At 46.4% G+C, this 23,183-nt stretch overlaps 1 protein-coding gene across 4 annotated transcripts in view; it reads left to right on the top strand.

Moving 5' to 3' along the window:
- Window positions 1-1,492: 1,492 nt before the first annotated feature.
- LOC137428719 (interferon regulatory factor 5) overlaps window positions 1,493-23,183 on the top strand; it is a 93,570-nt gene continuing 71,879 nt past the window's right edge. Inside the window, exons 1-4 of one of the 4 annotated variants that reach the window (XM_068118627.2) lie at window positions 1,493-1,719; window positions 9,656-9,690; window positions 11,191-11,345; window positions 19,304-19,454. In XM_068118627.2, the coding sequence (XP_067974728.2) occupies window positions 11,202-11,345; window positions 19,304-19,454 (295 nt within the window). In that variant the 5' untranslated portion in view covers window positions 1,493-1,719; window positions 9,656-9,690; window positions 11,191-11,201. The remainder of the gene's footprint in view (window positions 1,720-9,655; window positions 9,691-11,190; window positions 11,346-19,303; window positions 19,455-23,183) is intronic. The other 3 variants (XM_078777316.1, XM_068118622.2, XM_068118633.2) reach the window with 3 other exon arrangements.

Here is a 23,183-nt window from a genome sequence, read left to right as displayed (position 1 = left end):
TCATGCTTTTGTTCCCCAATGGGAGTACTTGACAATGTGCTAAGTTTCAAATTTTTCCATTCAGCGGTTTCTGAGAAATCTTTTTTAATTATTTGCTTTTAATCCAAGATGGTTGACATACCACGTGATCTATGACGTCGCAATTATCATAAAAGCATTATGCGTGGGTGTCACTCCTACCCTGAAAGATTCGTCTCAATCGGACATATGGTTGCTGAGAAAAACGAGGTTTAGCCCGTGTGGACGTACGGATGGACAACCCGAAAACATATTGCCTCCGGCCACCTTCGGGGGCAGAGGCATGATTTAAGGGTTGAAATTATGTTTACCTTTTTGAAGTGTACAAAAACATTGTGCCAAAGATCAGGGTCTGTTAGCTCCAAAATGTTGAAAAAGATGGTTCGGTATTTTTGGTGGCGTTTCTGTTATTGTCATTTTAATTTGCCGATTGAACAATCATCATCAACATCACCACCAACACCACCAACACCACCATCACCACCATCAACACCAACACCACCATAAACACCAACACCACCAACACCACCATCACCACCAACACCACCATCACCACCATCAACACCAACACCACCATCACCACCATCAACACCAACACCACCATCACCACCACCAACACCACCATCACCACCATCAACACCATCACCACCATCAACACCAACACCACCATCAACACCAACACCACCAACACCACCATCACCACCAACACCACCATCACCACCAACACCACCACCAACACCAACACCACCATCAACACCAACACCACCATCACCACCATCAACACCAACACCACCATCAACACCAACACCACCAACAGCACCATCACCACCAACACCACCATCACCACCATCAACACCAACACCACCATCACCACCATCAACACCAACACCACCATCACCACCACCAACACCACCAACACCACCAACACCACCATCACCACCATCAACACCAACACCACCATCACCACCATCAACACCAACACCACCATCACCACCATCACCAACACCACCATCACCACCACCACCATCACCACCACCACCACCACCACCACCACCACCACCACCACCACCACCAACAACACCACCACCACCAACACCAACACCAACACCACCACCAACAACAACACCAATGGCCGATTCAATGCTTGGTGTTGATATGTGTACAAAGATATTGAGTTAAACATTGAGAGAGTATTGGACATGTTACATGTATGAAAGAAAACATCCGCCAAAGATTAATTCATGATTCTTCCGTCTGATTAAATCAAACAACACCCCGCCCCCCTCCCACCCCCAGCCCCCACCGCCCCCGCCTTTTTCCGTGCTGAAGGATTCCCTTCCTCGAAATGTATAACTTTGGATACCAGGAAGCGCACTGAAGAAAATAAAAACTCCTCAGTTTGATCGAAATTTACATAAAATACCGAGGGAAACCCCCGAGGCATGATGTGTGGTGACGTATGATGACGTAGCCATTTCGCGGAACTATGCAGCTGACGTAGCCATTTCGCGGAACTATGTCGCCGACGTAGCCCTTTCGTCGACTCGGCGGCGCGTGCTGAGCGGATGACGATGGCGCTTTGAATTGGCGACGGAACGTTCCGTTAATAAATTAGAAAGTCGGGTCATTCAGGAACTAAAGTTGCTCTTTTCGGGAAGACGAAGTGATCGAGTGACGACAATCGGGATTTGCTTTTTCAAGGTAACCAATCAATGTTGTGCACGAAGCGCGGTAAAATGTGTACTGCTCCCCCTGCTGTTTATATATTATATGGACATCGGTGATTTAAATAACAAACTCCTGCGATATGAACCATTCACCCACGCCCGTGGGTCCATTGGACCAAATTGTCATTGGTCTTCACGGCCTTGTAGCATATCTACCTGCGTGCTGTACTGCTTGAGCATTAAGTACTTTGGATCTTCAGGGACTTTTGAGTCTAAAGGGATTTTGGGCCATCTGGGTCTTTTTTGGTCCTTGGGTCCTTTTTGGTCATTTTTGGACCTCGACTTTTGGGTCATCTGGTTTTTTGGGATTAGCTGGGTCTTTTTGGTCCTCGGGGACTTTTGGGTCCTCTGGGACTTTTGATTCATTGTTACGTGGACCCCTCGGTGACTACCTGGTCTCGGTGACCCCCGGACCGTGAGAGGAACTTCGCCAGAAAGTTGTATCACATATGCGCTTTCGCCACGCAATCCATATGAATTCCACCCAAGAGAAAACTGAGTTTCAATGATATATTTCAAGGGTAATGATACCATACAATTTCAATGCTACAATCAAGGATATTTTCCCCGAGCAATCCACCATCAACAATTCACAATCCACAATCAATCCCCTAGATGATCAAGATGGCCATCTTATATATGTGTGTCCCCTTTTGTACTCACGACCCCCTTTTGGTCTCTGTCCCTCACAATGTCTCTGGGCCCCTCCTGACCAAGATGATGGTCAGCTTCGCCGCACTCGGGCGGTTGAACGAACCCCGGGTGGACGTGTTTCCACCGGGCAGGTATCGTACCGGGGACCACGGCTGCAGCCCCCTCGTGGCCACGCGAAGCGGGTACTGTAAAGCAAGCAAAAGCCACACGCCGCTTGCACCGCGTTTTAGGCCCCAACGGGCGACCCGTACGCGTCTTTGTAGACGGTGCCGCGAACGGTGCCAGAAGCTGGGTCGGTGCACGGCCCCACGGCAACGGGACGCGTCCACCGGGTAGGTACACGTCCCGGTAACTCCTCTCGCCAGACGGGCTTGGGAACGCCGCTTTTCCACACGGCTCAATATCGGTCCCACCTCTCGTCGGAGCGGGGCGAGGAAGAAGAATCCTCGTCGCTTCTCTTCCTCGTGTCTTTTCTTCTTCCGTTTCCGGTCTCTTTTCCCAGAAGGGCTCCTGACCCTCCAACCACAACAACCCTTAATCGACTGCACATTGATGAGCAAAGACCTGAATGGTAATTCACATACATTCACATAAATATGTAACACTCCCCCCCTTCAAGAAAGAAAGTTTGAACCCAGCGAAAACTTTCTTTGCCGGCCAATTTGGATAAACAAACCAGATAACTCAACCCCCCCACATTATCAGTTCCCCCCGGGCACAGTTATCACTTAAAAATAAAGCAACCAAAATTTCACCACAACCCCCCCCAGATTAACTCACTCTGGACTAAGCACCAGCAACGACATTGTCCCTGCCCTTTACATGTTCAATTTCCCGTTGGACTCCTGCCAAGCAAAACTCCATCTCATGACCCTCTGACTTTGACTGTCAGTTTCTTGTGAATGAAGGTTAAGGGGTTGATCAAAGATCCAAAGTTAAGCAACTCGATAGCACTTTTTTCGGGAGGCCAAGCCGAGTATTCACTACATGGATGCCTTTAGGAACGTGGAGTTCACGGTTAGTCCGTGCAGGAAAGTTCTCTACATGGGCGCCTTGAGGAACGTGGAGTTCACGGTTAGTCCGTGCATGAAAGTTCACTACATGGACGCCTTTAGGAACGGCGTTCACGGTTAATCCGTGTAGGAATCTTGGCTCGGCGGCTCCGCCGCATTCAGTGCTTCAACTTCTCAGAACTTCCCTAATAATTATGGTGGGACCGCTTGTCCCTGTAGTCCCATGAATAGCGGTCTCCTTCTCGGCCACTACTTTGACAATCCTTCCTTCGGGAGCTGCCGTAACTCAGGGAGCCTCCATAATAATATTGATTGCGGCCACCACCAAAACTACCGCCCAGTTGTCCTCTCCTGTAGACCTCTCGACGCCTACGAAATGCCTTCCCTACTGTTATGGTCCGACCCTCCAAATCCTTGCCATTCCAATTCTTCTCTGCCTCTCTGGCGTCTTTTGTGCTTGCAAACGTGACAAAGCCGAACCCTCTTGACTGTCGCGTTTCCCTGTCTCTTACCAACCGCACTTCCACCAGCGGCCCATATCTGTTGAAGACAGAGGTCAGAACTTCTTCCTCTGTTTTGAAGTTCAGTCCCCCTACAAATAACTTGGTACTTTTGTCGCCATTCCGAGCTGGTGTGGTGTTATTTTCCCTGCTGGGCTCTTTACCAACCCTCAGGTTACCATAAACTTGACCCCCGGCCAAATCATTCCCGATAACCACAGATACACCCTCTACAGGAAGCGTGGCTTGTAAACCGACGGTGACCGGTCCTGACACCAAATCGGACTCCAAATGGATGACATGAAGTGGAGCACTAACACCGCCCCCGACCCCTGTAAACGAACACTATCCCCCGTTGCCGTCTCCTCGGACCATGGCAAAATGCCTTCAAGCATTAAAGATTGATGTGCTCCTGTGTCCCTCAATATCCTAACCGGTCTCCGGTTAGTCGAGGCTCTATCCAGTGACACAAACCCCTCTGAAATAAATGGTTGGTAACCCTTTTGATGGCGATTTCTCACAATGGCCATGGCATTTGGAGTCGTAATAGTCGGACTCCGCTCTGGGTCTTCCCTTTTCATGCGGTAACAACTGGACATCAAGTGTCCAGGTTTCTTGCAAAAAGCGCAAGTAGGCCCGGAGGAAAAACTCGTGGTCTGCCTCGGGCCCCCCGAAATATAAGTTTGTCTTGGGCCCGCATCCCTCTGATTTCGAACAGGTGGGGTATCCGCGTTGTCCCCATAATCCTCTCGAGGCCGCCACCATGTATGGTCGTTCTCCGCACCTGCTGTTCCCCACCTCCCCTGCGGAGATCTAGGCGAGGAGTTAGGTTCGTGGACCCCTATTCGGTGGGTTAAGGCATAATCATCTGCCATGGTGGCTGCGTCCCACAACTTTGGTACTTTCTTTTCCTGCAGGTACACTTTGATGTCCTCGTGGACACACTGCTGAAATTCCTCCACCAGGATCAAGTCACGCAATGTTTCGAAGTCTTTCCCGACTCCTTTTGACTCACACCACCGATCAAACATGTTTTCTTTCACTCTGGCAAATTCCACATGGGTCTCACTCTCCCTCTTCCTGGCATTCCTGAATTTTTGCCTGTAAGCTTCCGGAACCAACTCATAGGCTTTGAGGATGTGTTTCTTCGGTACCTCATAATCTGCACATTGGTCCATTGGTAGCGCCGAATAAATCTCTTGAGCTTTTCCCACCAGCACACTTTGCACTAGTATGGTCCAGGCCTCCTCCGGCCAGTTTAATTGTCGAGCCACTTTCTCAAAGTGTGGAAAAAATTTCGCGACTTCCTTTTCACTGAACGGTGGAACCAGCCTCACATGTCTGCCCACATCCCAGGTTTTCTGGATAGGTGTCGACCCCGTCAGCAAGGGTGGTACCTCTCCCCGTTCTCTCATTAACTCCAGCTCCTTGAATTTAATTTCCTGCTGAAGCTCCATGTCACGTTCCTTTAATTCCCTTTCCGCTTTTCTCTCCTCTGCTTCGAGGTCCCTTGCAGCTCTCCTCTCCTCTGCTTTTCTCCCTTCTAACCTTTCCTGGAGTTCTCGTTCCACTCTCCTTTCCTCTGCTTGTTTCTCTTCTCTCCTCTCTTCTGCTTTCCTTTCTTCTTCTGCTCTTTCCTTTTCTGCTTTCCTTTCTTCTTCTTTAATCCGTTCCTGGCTCCGTAATTGCAACTCCAGTTTCCGGAGCTCAACGTCTTCTGGTTCTTCGGGTAGCCACTGCCAGGCTAACTCGTCCCATGTTCCTAATCCCACCATAGACTGTATCACCGTGGTCTGCAACTCTGCCTTCCTCAAATTAGTTCGGACCTCCAAGTTAAAATGTTTGGCCAATTTCAAGAGGTCCGCTTTTAGTAACGCTCGGAACTGTGCCTCACTAGGTGTTACCGCAAAGTTCTGTGCAACAAACGCCATGGTGACTATCGTTAACACCTGTTAACCTTCACCCAAGACTTTACCACAATTTCTCAAAAATTTACCAATTAATAATTAATTAATTAATTTTACTTAATAAAATTATTATTTTATTATGTTATACAATTTTAAATCCCGGACGAGCCCCCAATTCTGTTACGTGGTCCCCTCGGTGACTACCTGGTCTCGGTGACCCCCGGACCGTGAGAGGAACTTCGCCAGAAAGTTGTATCACATATGCGCTTTCGCCATGCAATCCATATGAATTCCACCCAAGAGAAAACTGAGTTTCAATGATATATTTCAAGGGTAATGATACCATACAATTTCAATGCTACAATCAAGGATATTTTCCCCGAGCAATCCACCATCAACAATTCACAATCCACAATCAATCCCCTAGATGATCAAGATGGCCAACTTATATATGTGTGTCCCCTTTTGTACTCACGACCCCCTTTTGGTCTCTGTCCCTCACAATGTCTCTGGGCCCCTCCTGACCAAGATGATGGTCGGCTTCGCTGCACTCGGGCGGTTGAACGAACCCCGGGTGGACGTGTTTCCACCGGGCAGGTATCGTACCGGGGACCACGGCTGCAGCCTCCTCGTGGCCACGCGAAGCGGGTACTGTAAAGCAAGCAAAAGCCACACGCCGCTTGCACCGCGTTTTAGGCCCCAACGGGCGACCCGTACGCGTCTTTGTAGACGGTGCCGCGAACGGTGCCAGAAGCTGGGTCGGTGCACGGCCCCACGGCAACGGGACGCGTCCACCGGGTAGGTACACGTCCCGGTAACTCCTCTCGCCAGACGGGCTTGGGAACGCCGCTTTTCCACACGGCTCAATATCGGTCCCACCTCTCGTCGGAGCGGGGCGAGGAAGAAGAATCCTCGTCGCTTCTCTTCCTCGTGTCTTTTCTTCTTCCGTTTCCGGTCTCTTTTCCCAGAAGGGCTCCTGACCCTCCAACCACAACAACCCTTAATCGACTGCACATTGATGAGCAAAGACTTGAATGGTAATTCACATACATTCACATAAATATGTAACATCATCAAGGACTTTTAGGTCATAATTTCCCCCAAATATTTTTACAGGTCACACAAGATCTGCCTGCAACCCTCTTATGGTGAAACTGCCAAAATCCAGACTCTCTGCTCACCTTCACTCTTTCATTCCTCTTTTCTCCCGCCTCTGGAACAAACTCCCACCACTCTCTTCAATCCCACTCCTCCCTCCAGGTCTTTAAAACAGCTGTTCACCACCATCTCTTATCTTCCCCCATCCAAAACCTTGATCTTTTCTATCCCCACTAATTCACCCCAGATCCATTTTATTGAAATACCGACATCTTTCCTGGAAGTCCGAGCAGTGTCCATGTGTTTTATACCTCTCCCACCCCCCTTCTCTTTTCCATGCCTCCTCCCCTCAAGCCCGCTCCCTCCCACAGATCTCTCGATGTTCCTGCTCTCTACTGTTGTACTTGTGTGCTTCCCTCTCTCTCCCCATCTTGTCTCTCGCTCCCTTTATCATATGTTTTATGTGTCAGTTTGTTTTTATGTGATTAATGTTAGCTCTTACATGAGCTTCGATGTTGTACACCAAAAAAAAAAATCTGGGTCTCTTGGGTCTTCAGGGACTTATGGGTCATCAAGGGCTTTTTGGTTCCTTGGGGACTTTTTGTGTTTTTTGGGTCCTTGGGGACTTTTGGGTGATTTGGGTCATCAAGGGATTTTTGGGTCCTTGGGCACTTTTGGGTGATTTGGGTCCTTGGGGACTTTTGGGTCAACGACTTTTTGGGTCCTTGGGGACTTTTGGGTCATCAAGGACTTTTTGGGTCCTTGTGGACTGACTTTTGGGTGATTTGGGTCCTCGGGGACTTTTGGGTGATTTGGGTCCTCGGGGACTTTTGGGTGATTTGGGTCAAGGACTTTTTGGGTCTTTAGGGACTTTTGGATAGTTTGGGTCCTCAGGGACTTTTGGGTGATTTGGGTCTTTTCGGTCATAAAGGACTTTTTGGGTCCTCGGGGACGTTTGGGTAAAAAGATCACAAGTGAAATCATTTTATTTAATCCAGTGCGACGTTCATTTTTATGGTCGAAGGTACAAGTTACAAAATGTAGTTTTCCAGGAACATATAATAATGCTGCGTTTGTGGGAATGTCGGCCATTTGGGAGGCGTGTTGTTTGGGGTGTGTTGCATAGGGGTGCCAGTTCGGTTGTGGTTCCCCAAATAGGACCTTTTCGTATTTATTTTTCCTTTTACTTAAAGTTTACCCCATATTACGCCACGTGATGTTGACTGTTGGTGGTGTTGCGCAAAAACAGCTTTGGGAAGGATTCAACGCTTTTTATTTCAAGCAAGGAAGTGCAGGAAAAGGATAGAGGAAGAAGAAGAGTGGCTCTGGGCAAGGTGGTGAAAACGCGATCCTTGCTCGTGGTGTGAGCGGCTTCGGTGAGCTTGTTGGTGTGAGAGACTTGACCTCTACGATCTTTCTCAGCTGAGGGATTTGCTGTGTTGTATGAAGGAGTTTGATGAAAGGAGAAAGGGATTGCAGAACGTTGACGAACCTTGGTTCCCGCCAAGCCTGCTCTGACGAACGTTGATGAAGCTGTTCTTTAAACAGGCCTGAACCCCATAGAATAGATGAGGGCGAGACTACCGGAAGTAAGGTGTAATACGTGCCCTTTTGTGGTTTGTTTTCAACGTATCCAATCACATGACTTGTTGCGAAGGGTGCACTAACCGGAAGTTACGTAGTTCCGCGGGCGCCTATTCCATCCCCATCCTCAAATCACATTTTATTTAAATTCCCTGCGAATATTATTTTATTTATTTACTTACCTTACCTTCCCTTCCCTGGGTTAGATGGAGTGTTGTGTGTGGATGTTGTGTCGGCCTTTCGTATTGGTTGTATGTGGCCTGTGTTAATTGTTTCAGTCTGTCATTATTAATTAAGTCTGTCATACTTGTACTTTACTTACATGATTTTGATTATTGTATCGTTTTGCATTCTTTGAAGTAAATTGATTGTATTTCATTTTGTATGATTGACATGTTTCGGATCGGGTTGCAAGCTCCCCTGAGCTGCCAGTTTGGCAGTTTAAACTCTTTGCACTATTAAGCCAAAAGTTCAAGCTTCCAAAAACCGCTCGGCCAGCTTGCGGGCCTCGGCCCGGCGGGTTGGGGATAGGACTTGGGGTCGCTGACATTAGTCACCCTATAAGTATAACACACTTAGTCGGGAGTGACGTTTGGGACTGAGGTCCTCATCCTCGATGCCTGTAACAATAATATTGTAAAGGACAGCAGCACACTGAGCAGTAAAAAGAATTGAAATTCTTTATTAATCACCTGACGTTTCAAGAGCAAACTAGTTCTCTTCCACAGAGGCCTTGAGTGTGGTGTTAACCGTTAAGTTCCGTTGCGGACGGTTGACGTGATGGATTGACCAAGTCCTTGCCAATCACAGGGCTTCCCTACATTCAAATGAGTCTGCCGTTTTTGACTTAGTATTGATTGTGTAGTGCTTTGTATGTGGGATGTAAGTCGATGTGTCGGTTTATGGAGTTTTTATCAGAGTACCAGGCCTCGACAACCTCGAGGTTTACTCTCAAAGATCCTGTGCCAAGGAATGTGGTCTGATTCCTTGAAAGTGTGTGTGTGTGTGCGTGTCGCAACTAATGACTACCTGTCTTGTCTTACAGCACGTTGGTGTTCAGTTAGCCTTGTGGTTAAGCGTTTGGCCCACATAATTGGCTTCACAATCTTCACATTGTATGTTGTAGATGACATTCTTTCTGTCATCTGTCGCAGGGTGCAGATCACGTCGGCAGCACTCCTGCAGAGAGGTAAGTTGTTGGATGGTGGTTGCACAAGTTGTTCGAGAGTGAACCGCGAGATTATCGAGACCTGGTACTCTGATGAAAACTCCATCAACCGATTCATTAATTATGTCCATACCCGTCAAATTAGCAACGCAGACCTTAGAACAATACATCAACAACGACCAAGAGCTAGTGAGCAACAGGCGACCAAGAGCTAGTACTGGCCTGGTGCGAACCGAGACCTATTACGTACGTCCCTTCCGGACAGTGCCAAATAGGGTTTCGGGACCAAATTCTCGCTTGTACCGAAGTACTCGCGCTGCCCTGGAAGCGAGGAAACAAGCCTCGCACGAACCACGTGAGGTTGGAATACGCCGAGCGGTTTGCGTACACGTGATCCGCGCAGTTATAACTAATGGAACCCGATTGGAGCGATCTTATTCGTGCCACGCTTAGTCAATGGAGAAATCACGGGGAACGATCGAATTCAGAAGAAAGGAAGAACAGATTGATTTAATGAGTATCACACATATATACAGTTCAGGACGAAGAGACACAGGGAAATCCTTATACAGTCTTATTCTTAATTCCCAAAGACAACGGGCCCATCTGACACACTCACACGGGGTATTGCAGATGGGGCAGGTGTTCCCCAGCGCGTCCACGCAGTGCGTCTCTCGAGCAAAGGCGATATATCGGAGCGAACGGCAGAGAGGCTTTTATGGCAAAGGCGGGACGGCTTTTATGGCGAAGGGCGGTTATGCAGCTTCGTTCACTCGCTTGGCTGAAACCCGCAAGTTATAAACGCCCTTGCTGCGCCCGCGTATCTCTAGCGATAGTCAAGTTCATACAGTGCGAGTGATGCAAGTCCTCTCCCTCTCCTCTGCAAGTGCTCTTCCCCCGGCAAGTCCTTCACAACGCTGCAGTCCTCTTGAGGGCTTTGCGCATCGGGTTATATAGGCACGCCCCGCAAACCTTCTGGAACTCACCAGACTCTTCTCACCACGCCCTCTGACGCCGCCACCTCTGAGCTCTGATTGGCGGCTCATTCTTACTGTCATCGCCTCTGCCGCTCCCGAACTCAACGCCGCCCCCACCTTTTTAGGCCTACCTCGTGTTAGCTCGACTAATGAACAACCAATGCTTAACAAACTGGATTGCGCCCACAGAGGTGGAATGGTTTGCCGAAGTAGGACCTATTCTCCTGTCTTTACACAACGCAGGATTAACACTGGAAGGGGCCTACTCTCACATATACTAAGACATAACTATACTACAAATGAGGCTACATGTTGCTCGTGTGACTATCTATGGGGTGTGACTATCAATAATTATTAACCTTCTCCCTGTTATCAGTGTCCTTTCCCTCTTCTCTCTCTGCTTTCCTCTCCCCTCCCCCCTTTATTTTTCTCCATTTACCCAATAGTATGTAAGTGCTTTAAATTTGTATTCATCAATTATTTGAGAATGGTGTCCATGAGATTTTATTTATTTTTATTTTCTTTTATTTTTTTCCTCCCCCAGGTTCTCGAAACATGACTCACAGAGGGTTGTGGGACTGGCTTACGGACATGGCTAACAAAGGCAGTTATGGAGTGAGGTGGATAGACCCCCAGCAGACTGTTTTAGTTATACCCTGGCCAAGGCGTTTGGATCCGTCTGGTGGAAACGTGTTCACGGTAAAATACATAGCGAATGACACCACACATTTTAAGATTTGTGCAGGTGAATGATTCTCACATGCAAAATGTATTTTAACAACATCATCGTATCGCTGCTGCGTTTGGGCCAGTGCTAACCTCTATCAAAAGGTTTGATGAAAATATATCTAACTCTGTTTTGAATTATTATATGTTTGTGCACATGTCTTAATCTCACGCCGTGTTCCATTATAGTTTTGAGTTTGCAGCTCATGGTGTATTTAGGCTTGGCTTAAGTCATTCACTAATTGGCTGTGCAGGCCAGACATTAACTTAAACTGTTATTAACTCAACTGGACTACCGTCCAGTTGAGTTCATTGCATACTGAACCCTCCGGCGTCCGTCGTCTGTCTGTTGTCCGTTAACTTTTCGACGTTAACACTCCAGCGTCCACAAATATCAACCGATTCTGATTAAACTTGACATGCAGCATCCTTACGCCAACGACCAGGTTGGTATTACATTTCAGCCCGATCCGTTGAAAAATGGCGGACTTAGGCGACCAATTTGTTTTTGGTCATGAAAACGACGTTAACACTCTAGCATCCACAAATATTAACAGATTTTGATCAAACTTAGAATGTTTAACCCTTACCACACAAGGTAGGTTGCTATTGCATTCCAACCCGATCCGTCAGAAAATGGCCGCCATAGGCCGCCATATTGCTTTCAGCTCAAACGACGTTAAAACTTTAACGTCCACAAATATTTATGGGTTTTGATCAAACTTGGTGTGTGAGACTCTTACCACACAAGATAGGTTGCTATCTTAAGTCAAATCTAGTACAGACAACTGACCTACTTTAAAGTTGTCCAGTCAGTTCAGTTGAGTTCTGCTTCCCTGGAAGCTCTAGTTTTTATTTTATACAAGGGACGAGGCTCATGAAGGAGCTGAACAACAAATGGCAACATGTTCACGAACTACCAGGGGGTATGTGGGGGATTGTGAGAGCGGTGTACATACATAAGAAGTAAAGGAGGAATAGCACAAAGTCTCAGGAACAGAATGGGTAAGAATCAGCATGTCTAGAATGTATTGTAGCATCAACAGGTCAATTAATATTGATCGTGCTGCGGCGGGAGGTGTTAACCCCACGATGAACCGAAACGAATTTTTACTGCGTTCAAACCAAATGGAGGCGGTTCGCATGCTCGGGAAACCAAGAAGCACATGAGATCCTTAATCTGATTTCATGGGATTTATTCCCAACCAAATAACAAGGGAAGATTGAACCCAGCGGAGACATGTGACCGAGATGGGGGAAATGGGGAAATGTGTAATCAATAGAAAAGTAATTATTTACAAGGGAATAAAATCTAAGGTGCCCCATACCAGACTCAAGCAGAGATGGGAAATGGAATGAAAAACCGGGTGAGACCTTAGCTGTTGTGGGCAGGTGCCAGAGCAGGCGATGAGTCAGGTGAGCAGGATAACAAACAAGGATGAGGCAACCTTCATTTGATGCACATTTAAGCAGGACTATCCTTAATCTACATTTCTCTACTTAATACATCAAGACAGCTAACTAACTACCCGTACATTGACCAAACTAACACCTCTCCCCCTTGCAAGCATATCAACATCATGGATGTGCATAGGTGAGCAGATGAGGGAGTGGTGGGCAGTGCATTTAAAAGACTGAAGTGAGGAGGATGAGATAAAGGCCAGAAGGGACACAATTCTACAATCAGGAGAATAAGGGGGCGAATGAATGCAGGTGGGCAACTAGCCTCGACTTGGAGGGTGAACAGGTGAGTGTTACTTGAGGAACACATGCCACCTGAGATGGCTTGGGGAGGGGAGGGCAAGAGAAGCAAGGTCAGATGTAAACTTGGATAAAATAGAGGTCACCATCATGCTGATGGGGGAGAATGACAATCCTTGGGAATGCCCCTTATGCCTTGAGATACCAATAGTGTGGAAGACCTTGTTTTCAACAGCTTCGAGGAGCAAGGTGGCAAGCAGAAGGATCAGTGAGGAGCCATACTCCATGGATCTCCTTAAGATAACCTTAAACCCTGATGAGCCTGGTGCAGCTGCTCCGGAATCCTTTAGGTCTACGGCGAATATGCTGCTTTTGATGCCAGTTTGGTGATGTGATCTTCCCATGAAAGGTAGGATTATTAGTGAGGCCAATGATTTCCAGGGACTGCACCTCTTCCAGTCTGTAGAAATGCATTGGGAAGTGTGATTGTCGGTCCTTGTGGAGAGCGAGCGTGAGATCGCTTCACTTGCCATTGTTGAATATCGTGTTCCAAGTAGCTGACCAGCAGCTTTTATTGTCCAAGTTTTGACAGGGATTCAGCAGTGGCCAAGGTTTCACAGTTTTTCCACAGAGTGGGGTCACCAACAGAATGGTAGAATTGGTTTGCAACAGCATAGACGCTGCCTTGTGGAAAGGGAAAGATAATGTGAAGAACAACATCCAAAGGCTTTGACCTCAACTTGGCCCTGGAAGTGAGGGAGTTCATTTTCTGAAATTGATCAGCCAATTGTGGCCTCCCATCTCGAACAAGAAGAAAAAGACCAAAAAAAAATGTCATAGCCCCTGCTGTGGTTTTAGTAATTTTGCTGTGCGGAGTTGAAGGCTGTTGGTCAGCCATCTTTGGTTGGATGACAAACACAAAATCTTCTGCATATGTATCCTATCATACATCGTTTTTGTGCCAAGTTTGAAGAAAATCAGTCGATGCATGTCTGAGAAATGGATGGGGACACGTTTAAGTACCAAAATGGCTGGCCGTCGGCCATCTTGAATCTGATCTCAAAAATATATGATGTGCATATGCAAGCCATCATTCATTATTTGTGTGCAAAGTTTGAACAAGAACGGTAAATGCATGTCCAAGAAAAGGTTGAGGACGTGTTCAATATCGGCTTTTTTTTTTTACAACTAAAATTGCCGCCAGTCAGCCATATTTGATCGCGAAAAAAAATGATGTGCATATGTATACCGTCATGTGTTGCCTTTGGCAAAGTCTGAACAAAATCGGTCCATGCATCTGAGATATGGTTGCAGATGCACGGACCGATGGAAGAGACCAAAACCATCAGCCCCCGTTTTGGACCAAGTCCAATCCTCCAATCGGGGCTCATGTGCCTGCCCACAAAATAGGTTCCGCCCTTCTTCCCTGGCTCTAGTTGGAGGATAAAATGCCACTCCCAGCCCATATGCTTTCCATCCTTTTCCATCCTTTTCCATCCTCACTTATCTGGCCCTGTCTGGTTCCAAGATATGGAGGAACACAGCTTAACCTAACTATCCACTAAACATTTAGACAAAACTTGATGGACCAAGTTGGGTGTGTGACAAGAACAAGCCGATTCGATTTTGGTTCAGGTCCGGATCCAGATCCAGATCCGACTTGTTAGTGGGATACAAAACGTAAACTGTTCAGCCTGGCGGAGGTAGCCTATGTGCTCTACCGAGTGTCGTAGTTGAAACCAATTTTTATCTTATCTATGAGAAATATGGTAGGACTATATTTGTCTGTGACATTAATACTGTCCTGTGGACGACTCTATTAAGACAGAGCGTCCACGGATAGCTAATCGAGCTTAATGAGGCGTTTCCAATTCAATGGCGGATCATACATGAGCGGGGGGTTTGGGGGAGAATGCCACGGCTTACCTGACGGTCCGACGGTGTCTTCACCCTGCGAATCAATTGAACTCACACGAAACGAAATTAAAGTTGTTCGGGAAAATAATACAAGGGTTTATTTAATAAATATCGGGACAGAAAAATAACGCGACAGTAATAACTAAACCTCCTAGTGAGCGCTCTTACACACGGACTTCGAACTACACAACAAATGGGAGAATAAAAAAAAAAAATGTCGTGTTTGTGTGTGCGAGCTTATCTGTCTGCAGTATCCGTCAGGAGTCATCCAGGCTCCGGTGTTCATGCTCCGTCAGGCCTCACTGAGCGCCTCGCTCGAGCCGGTCTCACCCGCTCAGCGGCAAGCCTCGCTCGCCCGTGAACACCAGGGAGGAGAATCGACGGCGCTCCAACGTTTCTCCAACGTCCAACAAGCAGGGCAATCTCCGGAAGAGAAGAGGTCCAAACGGGAACAAAAGGCAAACGGGGAAGAGGTTCAAGCAGGAAGGAAAGGCAAACAGGGAAGAGGTTCGAGCAGGAAGGAAGCCAAAACGAGAAGGGCTAAAATGCCGGCGAGCCAGTTGTTTTATCGCTTGTTCTCTGAAGTCAGTTCTCTTCCTCTGCCAATCAGTGCCTCCCTTCCTTGTGACCGTTCGCGCCTTTACACGTCACCGGCGCTTCTCCTCCAACCAGTGCGTAGCTTCTTACCCGTCTTTTCGCGCCCTCCTCACTGATTGGCCGAGCGCCTTTGGTGTCACGTCATCGTGTGGCACGTCCTTAATCTTTCCTACCCTCCAATCAGCGCCCTGCCCCCAACTCGCCCCCCCCCCCCTGTCAATCACGAGTTCTCCTGGGCGTGGCTCTCGGCCTGCCTGTGCGATGTTTGTTTTCATGCCGGCGTTGTACGCGGCCGCTTCCGGTCTGTTCTTCCTTAAGCCATTGTGGTGGCGGGGGAGTTATTTAATGTGTGGTGCACTAATGGGCCTAGCTAATGTCTATTGGATGTATTGCCATTCGGGACACCGGGATGTTCACAGAGGGGACGACACACAATGGAATTAGCCTAATCCCTAGAACTATTTAACATGCCACATTCCTTGTAGTGGGGATGAAGATGCACCTTAATCCGAACAACCCGCCTGAACAGAACTTATTACATCAAGATTCCCTATCACGTCAGCCGGACACCTACATATGCAGATCTACCTAAATCTATATATGCCCTTACCCCAAAATTCATAACAATACCTTGGTTTCATCAGCATGTTCACATTGGTTCAAGCTTTGTCTGTCGTGTCCTCATTAAATGGATTTTGCTGGTAACACCCATTTAGGATTCAAACATTCGATCGAAAGGCTCTTTGGGCCCAGAGTCGCAGCTTGTGGACCACATGATGTCAATACTTACCATTGCTGGGAGCGTAGCAATGATGCAACCAGCAGCCATGCACAGACTGCATATGGAATAATAATTGTCACATAATTTAAACAGTAATCAATAACTATTTATATTTATGAAAATCTACAGGGTCCGGCTGGGAGGTGTGACGATTTTTGGAAAACTCGTACACAGTTATTTTTAGTCGAATTTCAATTTTTATTTTTTTTGAAGACTACATATATAATGCCATTTAATACACTGTAACAAAGACATTTAAAAAATGTAATTCATGTTTGAATTTGGTATAACAATGCAAGTGGGGGGTCTAGCGCATGCGTGATGGCTATTGGTTACTCGTTGTTAGGCGCCATTTCAGTAGTCATGGAGCTGTGGATGATTGAACATCGCGTCTTTGTTGTTGAGACGTTTATTCAAACGGGTAGTTCGGTGGTGCTTACACAGCGCAGATTTCGTACTCACTTCAATGTTGGTCGACGTGGCGCCGTTCCGTCTCGAAACACAATATTGAAGTGGGTAAAAAACTTCAGGACAACTGGATCTGTGAGGCCGGGAGCAGCTCGGGGAGGTGATCGAACCGTTAGGACCCCGGAAAACATCGAAAGGGTTCGACAAGCTGTGGAGGCCAGCCCTCGTCGGTCAGCGGTACGGCACGCTCGCGCTCTACGGATGTCAGACAGATCAGTTCGTCGAATTTTGCACTTGGACGTTCATTATCACGCGTACATAATCATGGTGGTTCAAGAACTGCAGCAGAATGATTTCGTACGGCGGTTTACATTCGCAGAAAGAATGCTGGAACTGCTGAGGGATGCTGCTGTGCTGAGAAATGCTGGAACCTTTCCGCGTGTCTGCAAGAATGCTTGGACAAGAACGGCCGCCATTTAGATGATGTCATTTTTCAAACATGAATTACATTTTTAAAATGTCTTTGTTACAGTGTATTACATGGCATTATATATGTAGTCTTTAAAAAAAATAAAAATTGAAATTCGACTAAAAATAACTGTGTACGAGTTTTCTGAAAATCGTCACACCTCCCTGACGGACCCTGTATTTATGCGATGGAAATAACCAGTTATGGTGAAGAGTTATCAATACAAGTGTTCCAACATCTATCTTGTCAGTTAATCAACAAAAATCATCACAGAACGATATCCCCGTCCCCGTTAGCTGCATTTCCTTGCTTACCATTAGCTGCATGTCCTTGCTCACCAATAGCTGCATGTCCTTGCTCACCAATAGCTGCATTTCCTTGCTCACCAATAACTGCATGTCCTTGCTCACCATTAGCTGCATGTCCTTGCTCACCAATAGCTGCATGTCCTTGCTCACCATTAGCTGCATGTCCTTGCTGACCAATAGCTGCATGTGCTTGCTCACCAATAGCTGCATGTCCTTGCTCACCAATAGCTGCATGTCCTTGCTCACCAATAGCTGCATGTCCTTGCTCACCAATAGCTGCATGTCCTTGCTCACCATTAGCTGCATGTCCTTGCTCACCATTAGCTGCATGTCCTTGCTCACCATTAGCTGCATGTCCTTGCTCACCAATAGCTGCATGTCCTTGCTCCCCATTAGCTGCATGTCCTTGCTCACCAATAGCTGCATGTCCTTGCTCACCATTAGCTGCATGTCCTTGCTCACCATTAGCTGCATGTCCTTGCTCACCATTAACTGCATGTCCTTGCTCACCAATAGCTGCATTTCCTTGCTTACCAATAACTGCATGTCCTTGCTCACCAATAACTGCATGTCCTTGCTCACCATTAGCTGCATGTCCTTGCTCACCATTAGCTGCATGTCCTTGCTCACCATTAGCTGCATGTCCTTGCTCACCAATAGCTGCATGTCCTTGCTCACCAATAGCTGCATGTCCTTGCTCACCAATAGCTGCATGTCCTTGCTCACCAATAGCTGCATGTCCTTGCTCACCAATAGCTGCATGTCCTTGCTCACCAATAGCTGCATGTCCTTGCTCACCAATAGTTGCATGTCCTTGCTCACCAATAGCTGCATGTCCTTGCTCACCAATAGCTGCATGTCCTTGCTCACCATTAGCTGCATGTCCTTGCTCACCATTAGCTGCATTTCCTTGCTCACCATTAGCTGCATTCCCTTGTCGGAATGCCATAACACATCCACCTGCAAAGACTACACCCACAGAAAGTGTGTGGTCACATCACATTGTATGTTGGAAAGTGATATTGGGTGCTTTAGAGAATGGTTGGAGCAAACCTGAACACCAGAACCAGCATGGGTCGTGCCTACCTAGTGATGGATGAAGTATTAATATGTTGAATAAATGAGGGCTTGAGGAATGGCACCACATCACCAGTAACTGCATTGGGCCCAGTTATAGTGGATAGGGCCTGGCAGATTGGCATAGAGGTATCCACACTCCCCTCTAAGCTGTCAAGCCTGGGTTCAAATCTCGGCCCAGTTATAAACGGCCATTTCGGTGTTTCACAGGCATTGTGATTCATCGATGTGTGTCCAATTCCTTGGATGGACGTTAAACTGGGCACTCCTTATGCTGGATTAGTTGGTGGCCGTTAAATATCCCAAGTTGTCCCTCATGAAGAGGCGAGTTATCTCTGGCACCCTGGCTAAATTCCTGCCCGAACTGCTGCTCGGAAGGCAATGGCAAAAACCACCCAGTATAACCTTTGCCAAGAACCAGCTTTGGCAGCACCGGTGCTCTGTAACCGAGTATGTCAAATCAGAATCTGAATGGTGAGAGAGCCTTGTATACATCTTTGCATGCAATTTTTGTTAACTGAGTTCTGGCTGCAGTTAGATGCACTACTAATCATTATTTCCACTTGTGACAGCTTTACTGATATCAGCTCCTTTAATATAGATTTCTGCCAGATTTGGCTCGGTGAGCTGTTTGTTTTTGCTGAAAGAATGATCTTGGGTAATTTCTGTTCAGGCCTATGCTGAGTTTTCTGGTGGTGATACAGAACCTCGGCAGCTGCTACGCTGTGCTCTTGATAAGATGCTCGGGAGACGACAAGATTTAGAAGATGGTTTGAATGCGCAAGTCCGATGCTACCAACGCAACTGTAATACAACACAAACTGGTATGGAGTACAAACATTGATTTGGGTGTTTTTGTTTAAAATTGACATGATATTGGTTCAAAGTCTATTTATCACCTTTTTGCTTGTGCAATGGTTGTTCCGTATCCACTGTAACAAAGGGATACTTATTAAATATGGACATGATTAGGGCCCACCTGTTTATTACATATACTAATATTGTGGATACAATTCCCCCATTCAACCCCCAGTCTGACCCATGTGTACAAATGAATGAATGAATGATCGTTTTAAGGCCATTTTCCCCGCTAGAGCGGGGGTTAGCCTTGCGGGCCACATGACAATCATGGTTCCCTGTTTGAGGCAATGTTTTTATGGCCGGATGCCCTTCCTGACGCCAACCCTTAGTCGCCTCTTAGGATGCGCAGGGATACGGTGTACCTATTCTAAACCGGGGTACACACGAGGATCATTCATCCCAGCAAGCTGGTACTCAATTTGCCGACCTTGGAAGGATGACAGGCTGAGTCAACCCCCCTGGCGTTAATTCAGCGATCGACCGGGATTCGAACTCAGGATCCTAGGATCCCAAGCCGGCACCCTAACCGCTAAGCCAACACCAGGCCACCAGGCTGTTCAAGTTCAACCAACACCAGTACACCAGTATCAAACCAACATCCCCCCTACCACACCCCCTATAGTTATAGATGCTATAGAGCAGTGGTTCCAAACCTTTTTTCTGTCGTTTCCCCCTTCAACTAGTTCAATCGTCCGGATTTCCCCCCACCCCTCCCCCCCCCCCTATATATATATATATATATATATATATATATATATATATATGTATATATATATATATACATACATACAGTGGGGAGAACAAGTATTTGATACACTGCCGATTTTGCAGGTTTTCCCACTTACAAAGCACGTAAAGGTCTGTAATTTTTATCATAGGTACACTTCAACTGTGGAAGACGGAATCTAAAACAAAAATCCTGAAAATCACATTGTATGATTTTTAAGTAATTAATTTGCATTTTATTGCATGAAATAAGTATTTGATCACCTACCAACCAGTAAGAATTCCGGCTCTCACAGACCTGTTAGTTTTTTCTTTAAGAAGCCCTCCCATTCTCCACTCATTACCTGTATTAACTGCACCTGTTTGAACTCGTTATCTGCATAAAAGACGTCTCCAGACCGTCTCCGACCACAAAGACCGCAAAGACCGACCGCAAAGCCGTCTCCAGACCTGTCCACACTCAATCAATCAGACTCCAACCTCTCCACAATGGGCAAGACCAGAGAGCTGTCTAAGGACATCAGGGACAAATTTGTAGACTTGCACAAGGCTGGGATGGGCTACAGGACAATAGGCAAGCAGCTTGGTGAGAAGGCAACAACTGTTGGCGCAATTATTAGAAAATGGAAGAAGTTCAAGATGACAGTCAATCTCCCTCGGTCTGGGGCTCCATGCAAGATCTCACCTCGTGGAGCCTCAATGATCATGAGAAAGGTGAGGGATCAGCCCAGAACTACACGGCAGGACCTGGTCAATGACCTGAAGAGAGCTGGGACCACAGTATCAAAGAAAACCATAAGTAACACACTACGCCGTCATGGATTAAAATCCTGCAGCGCACGCAAGGTCCCTCTGCTCAAGCCAGCGCATGTCCAGGCCCGTCTGAAGTTTGCCAATGACCATCTGGATGATCCAGAGGAGGAATGGGAGAAGGTCATGTGGTCTGATGAGACCAAAATAGAGCTTTTTGGTTTAAACTCCACTCGCCGTGTTTGGAGGAAGAAGAAGGATGAGTCCAACCCCAAGAACACCATCCCAACCGTGAAGCATGGAGGTGGAAACATCATTCTTTGGGGATGCTTTTCTGCAAAGGGGACAGGACGACTGCACCGTATTGAGGGGAGGATGGATGGGGCCATGTATCGCGAGATCTTGGCCAACAATCTCCTTCCCTCAATAAGAGCATTGAAGATGGGGCGTGGCTGGGTCTTCCAGCATGACAACGACCCGAAACACACAGCCAGGGCAACTAAGGAGTGGCTCCGTACGAAGCATCTCAAGGTCCTGGAGTGGCCTAGCCAGTCTCCAGACCTGAACCCAATAGAAAATCTTTGGAGGGAGCTGAAAGTCTGTGTTGCGCAGCGACAGCCCCGAAACCTGAAGGATCTGGTGAAGATCTGTATGGAGGAGTGGGCCAAAATCCCTGCTGCAGTGTGTGCAAACCTGGTTAAGAACTACAGGAAACGTCTGATCTCTGTAATTGCAAACAAAGGTTTCTGTACCAAATATTAAGTTCTGTTTTTCTGATGTATCAAATACTTATTTCATGCAATAAAATGCAAATTAATTACTTAAAAATCATACAATGTGATTTTCAGGATTTTTGTTTTAGATTCCGTCTTCCACAGTTGAAGTGTACCTATGATAAAAATTACAGACCTTGACGTGCTTTGTAAGTGGGAAAACCTGCAAAATCGGCAGTGTATCAAATACTTGTTCTCCCCACTGTATATACACACAAGGAAAAAAAGTAGCCAAAACACAAAATTTATTCGCTTAATAACATAAATAATGTAATAAATAACATAAAAATAAAGCAACACACACACACCCACACACTCCTACACATACATACAAACCTACACACACAGAGACACGTACACACACACATATAAATGTTGTAAAAAAGTTTTTATTGTATATAAATTTTTATTTACCGACAATGTTATAAATGTTTGTTGAGCAAAAAGTCGAAGAACAAAAGAATTAAAGATTTGAGATTTATTCACTAAAACGCAATATTACACGAATGCTAATATTGTATTTCCCCCCAGGGGGAAATTTCCCCCAGGTTGGGAAATGCTGCTATAGAGTATAGAGGATAGATGTAGAAGAAGAAGATTTTTTTTTTTTTTAGCAAAGGGAATATATGTTATGCTTAATGACCGCATACGTACGTTAAAAAATAAATCTCTCGTATAAGCACTTGTGAGTGGACCATTGCAACCGAGGCACCGCCAAAGGTTTACCTTGAAACAGTCCTTTGTTCGGCGATCGATGTAATTTATACTTTTTAAAGGAAGGAAATGAATTAAATAGACTATAGCAGGAGGAGGGCCACGCTCTTTTAATTTGATTTATTTTGCCCTCCTAACTGGGGATTTCCCCCATGGACACAAACATGACTGAGGAAGCCTCGACGTCACTCCTGCTGGTTAATTATTTTTATTGTGCTCAATTCCCGCTGGTTAATTATTTTTGGTGCACTCAATAAAGTTACACTTTTGAGAACAATCCATAATCTTTTCTTCACTCAGTATAATTGTTGGAATAGTAGAAAAAGTAAAATTTAATGCTTTGGCAATATGGAAGAGAAGGAGGTAGGACAGCCTTGCTTGAAGCTAAGTAAAAGATGTACACTTAGTTATAAAAATATATCTCGGCAATTTCCCGTATGTGGCGACACGTGAACGAAGCTATGCTCCTCTCTCCACATTATTGTGACGACGTATAAATTAAATATTTCATTGTGACGATTGTCATCAAATGGACGAATTTTTAATATATCTCGGCATTTTCCCGTCTGTTATTTCGGGCGGTGTATGACTGACCATGCCGTGATTTAAAAAATATATATCTCAATGGACTTGAAGTTACAGGCCTTTGAGAATTCATTTCGTTCTATAAAGGGCAACTTTCATCGGAATTTCTTCCCGTTTTTTTTCAACCGAGTCTAAAACTATGTT

The sequence above is a fragment of the Myxine glutinosa genome, chromosome 1, assembly GCF_964187855.1.
Source record: "Myxine glutinosa chromosome 1, kmMyxGlut1.1, whole genome shotgun sequence".
Lineage (NCBI taxonomy): Eukaryota > Metazoa > Chordata > Myxini > Myxiniformes > Myxinidae > Myxine > Myxine glutinosa.
Note: the sequence above shows the minus strand (reverse complement) of the source record. Positions and strands in the feature narration are given on the sequence as shown.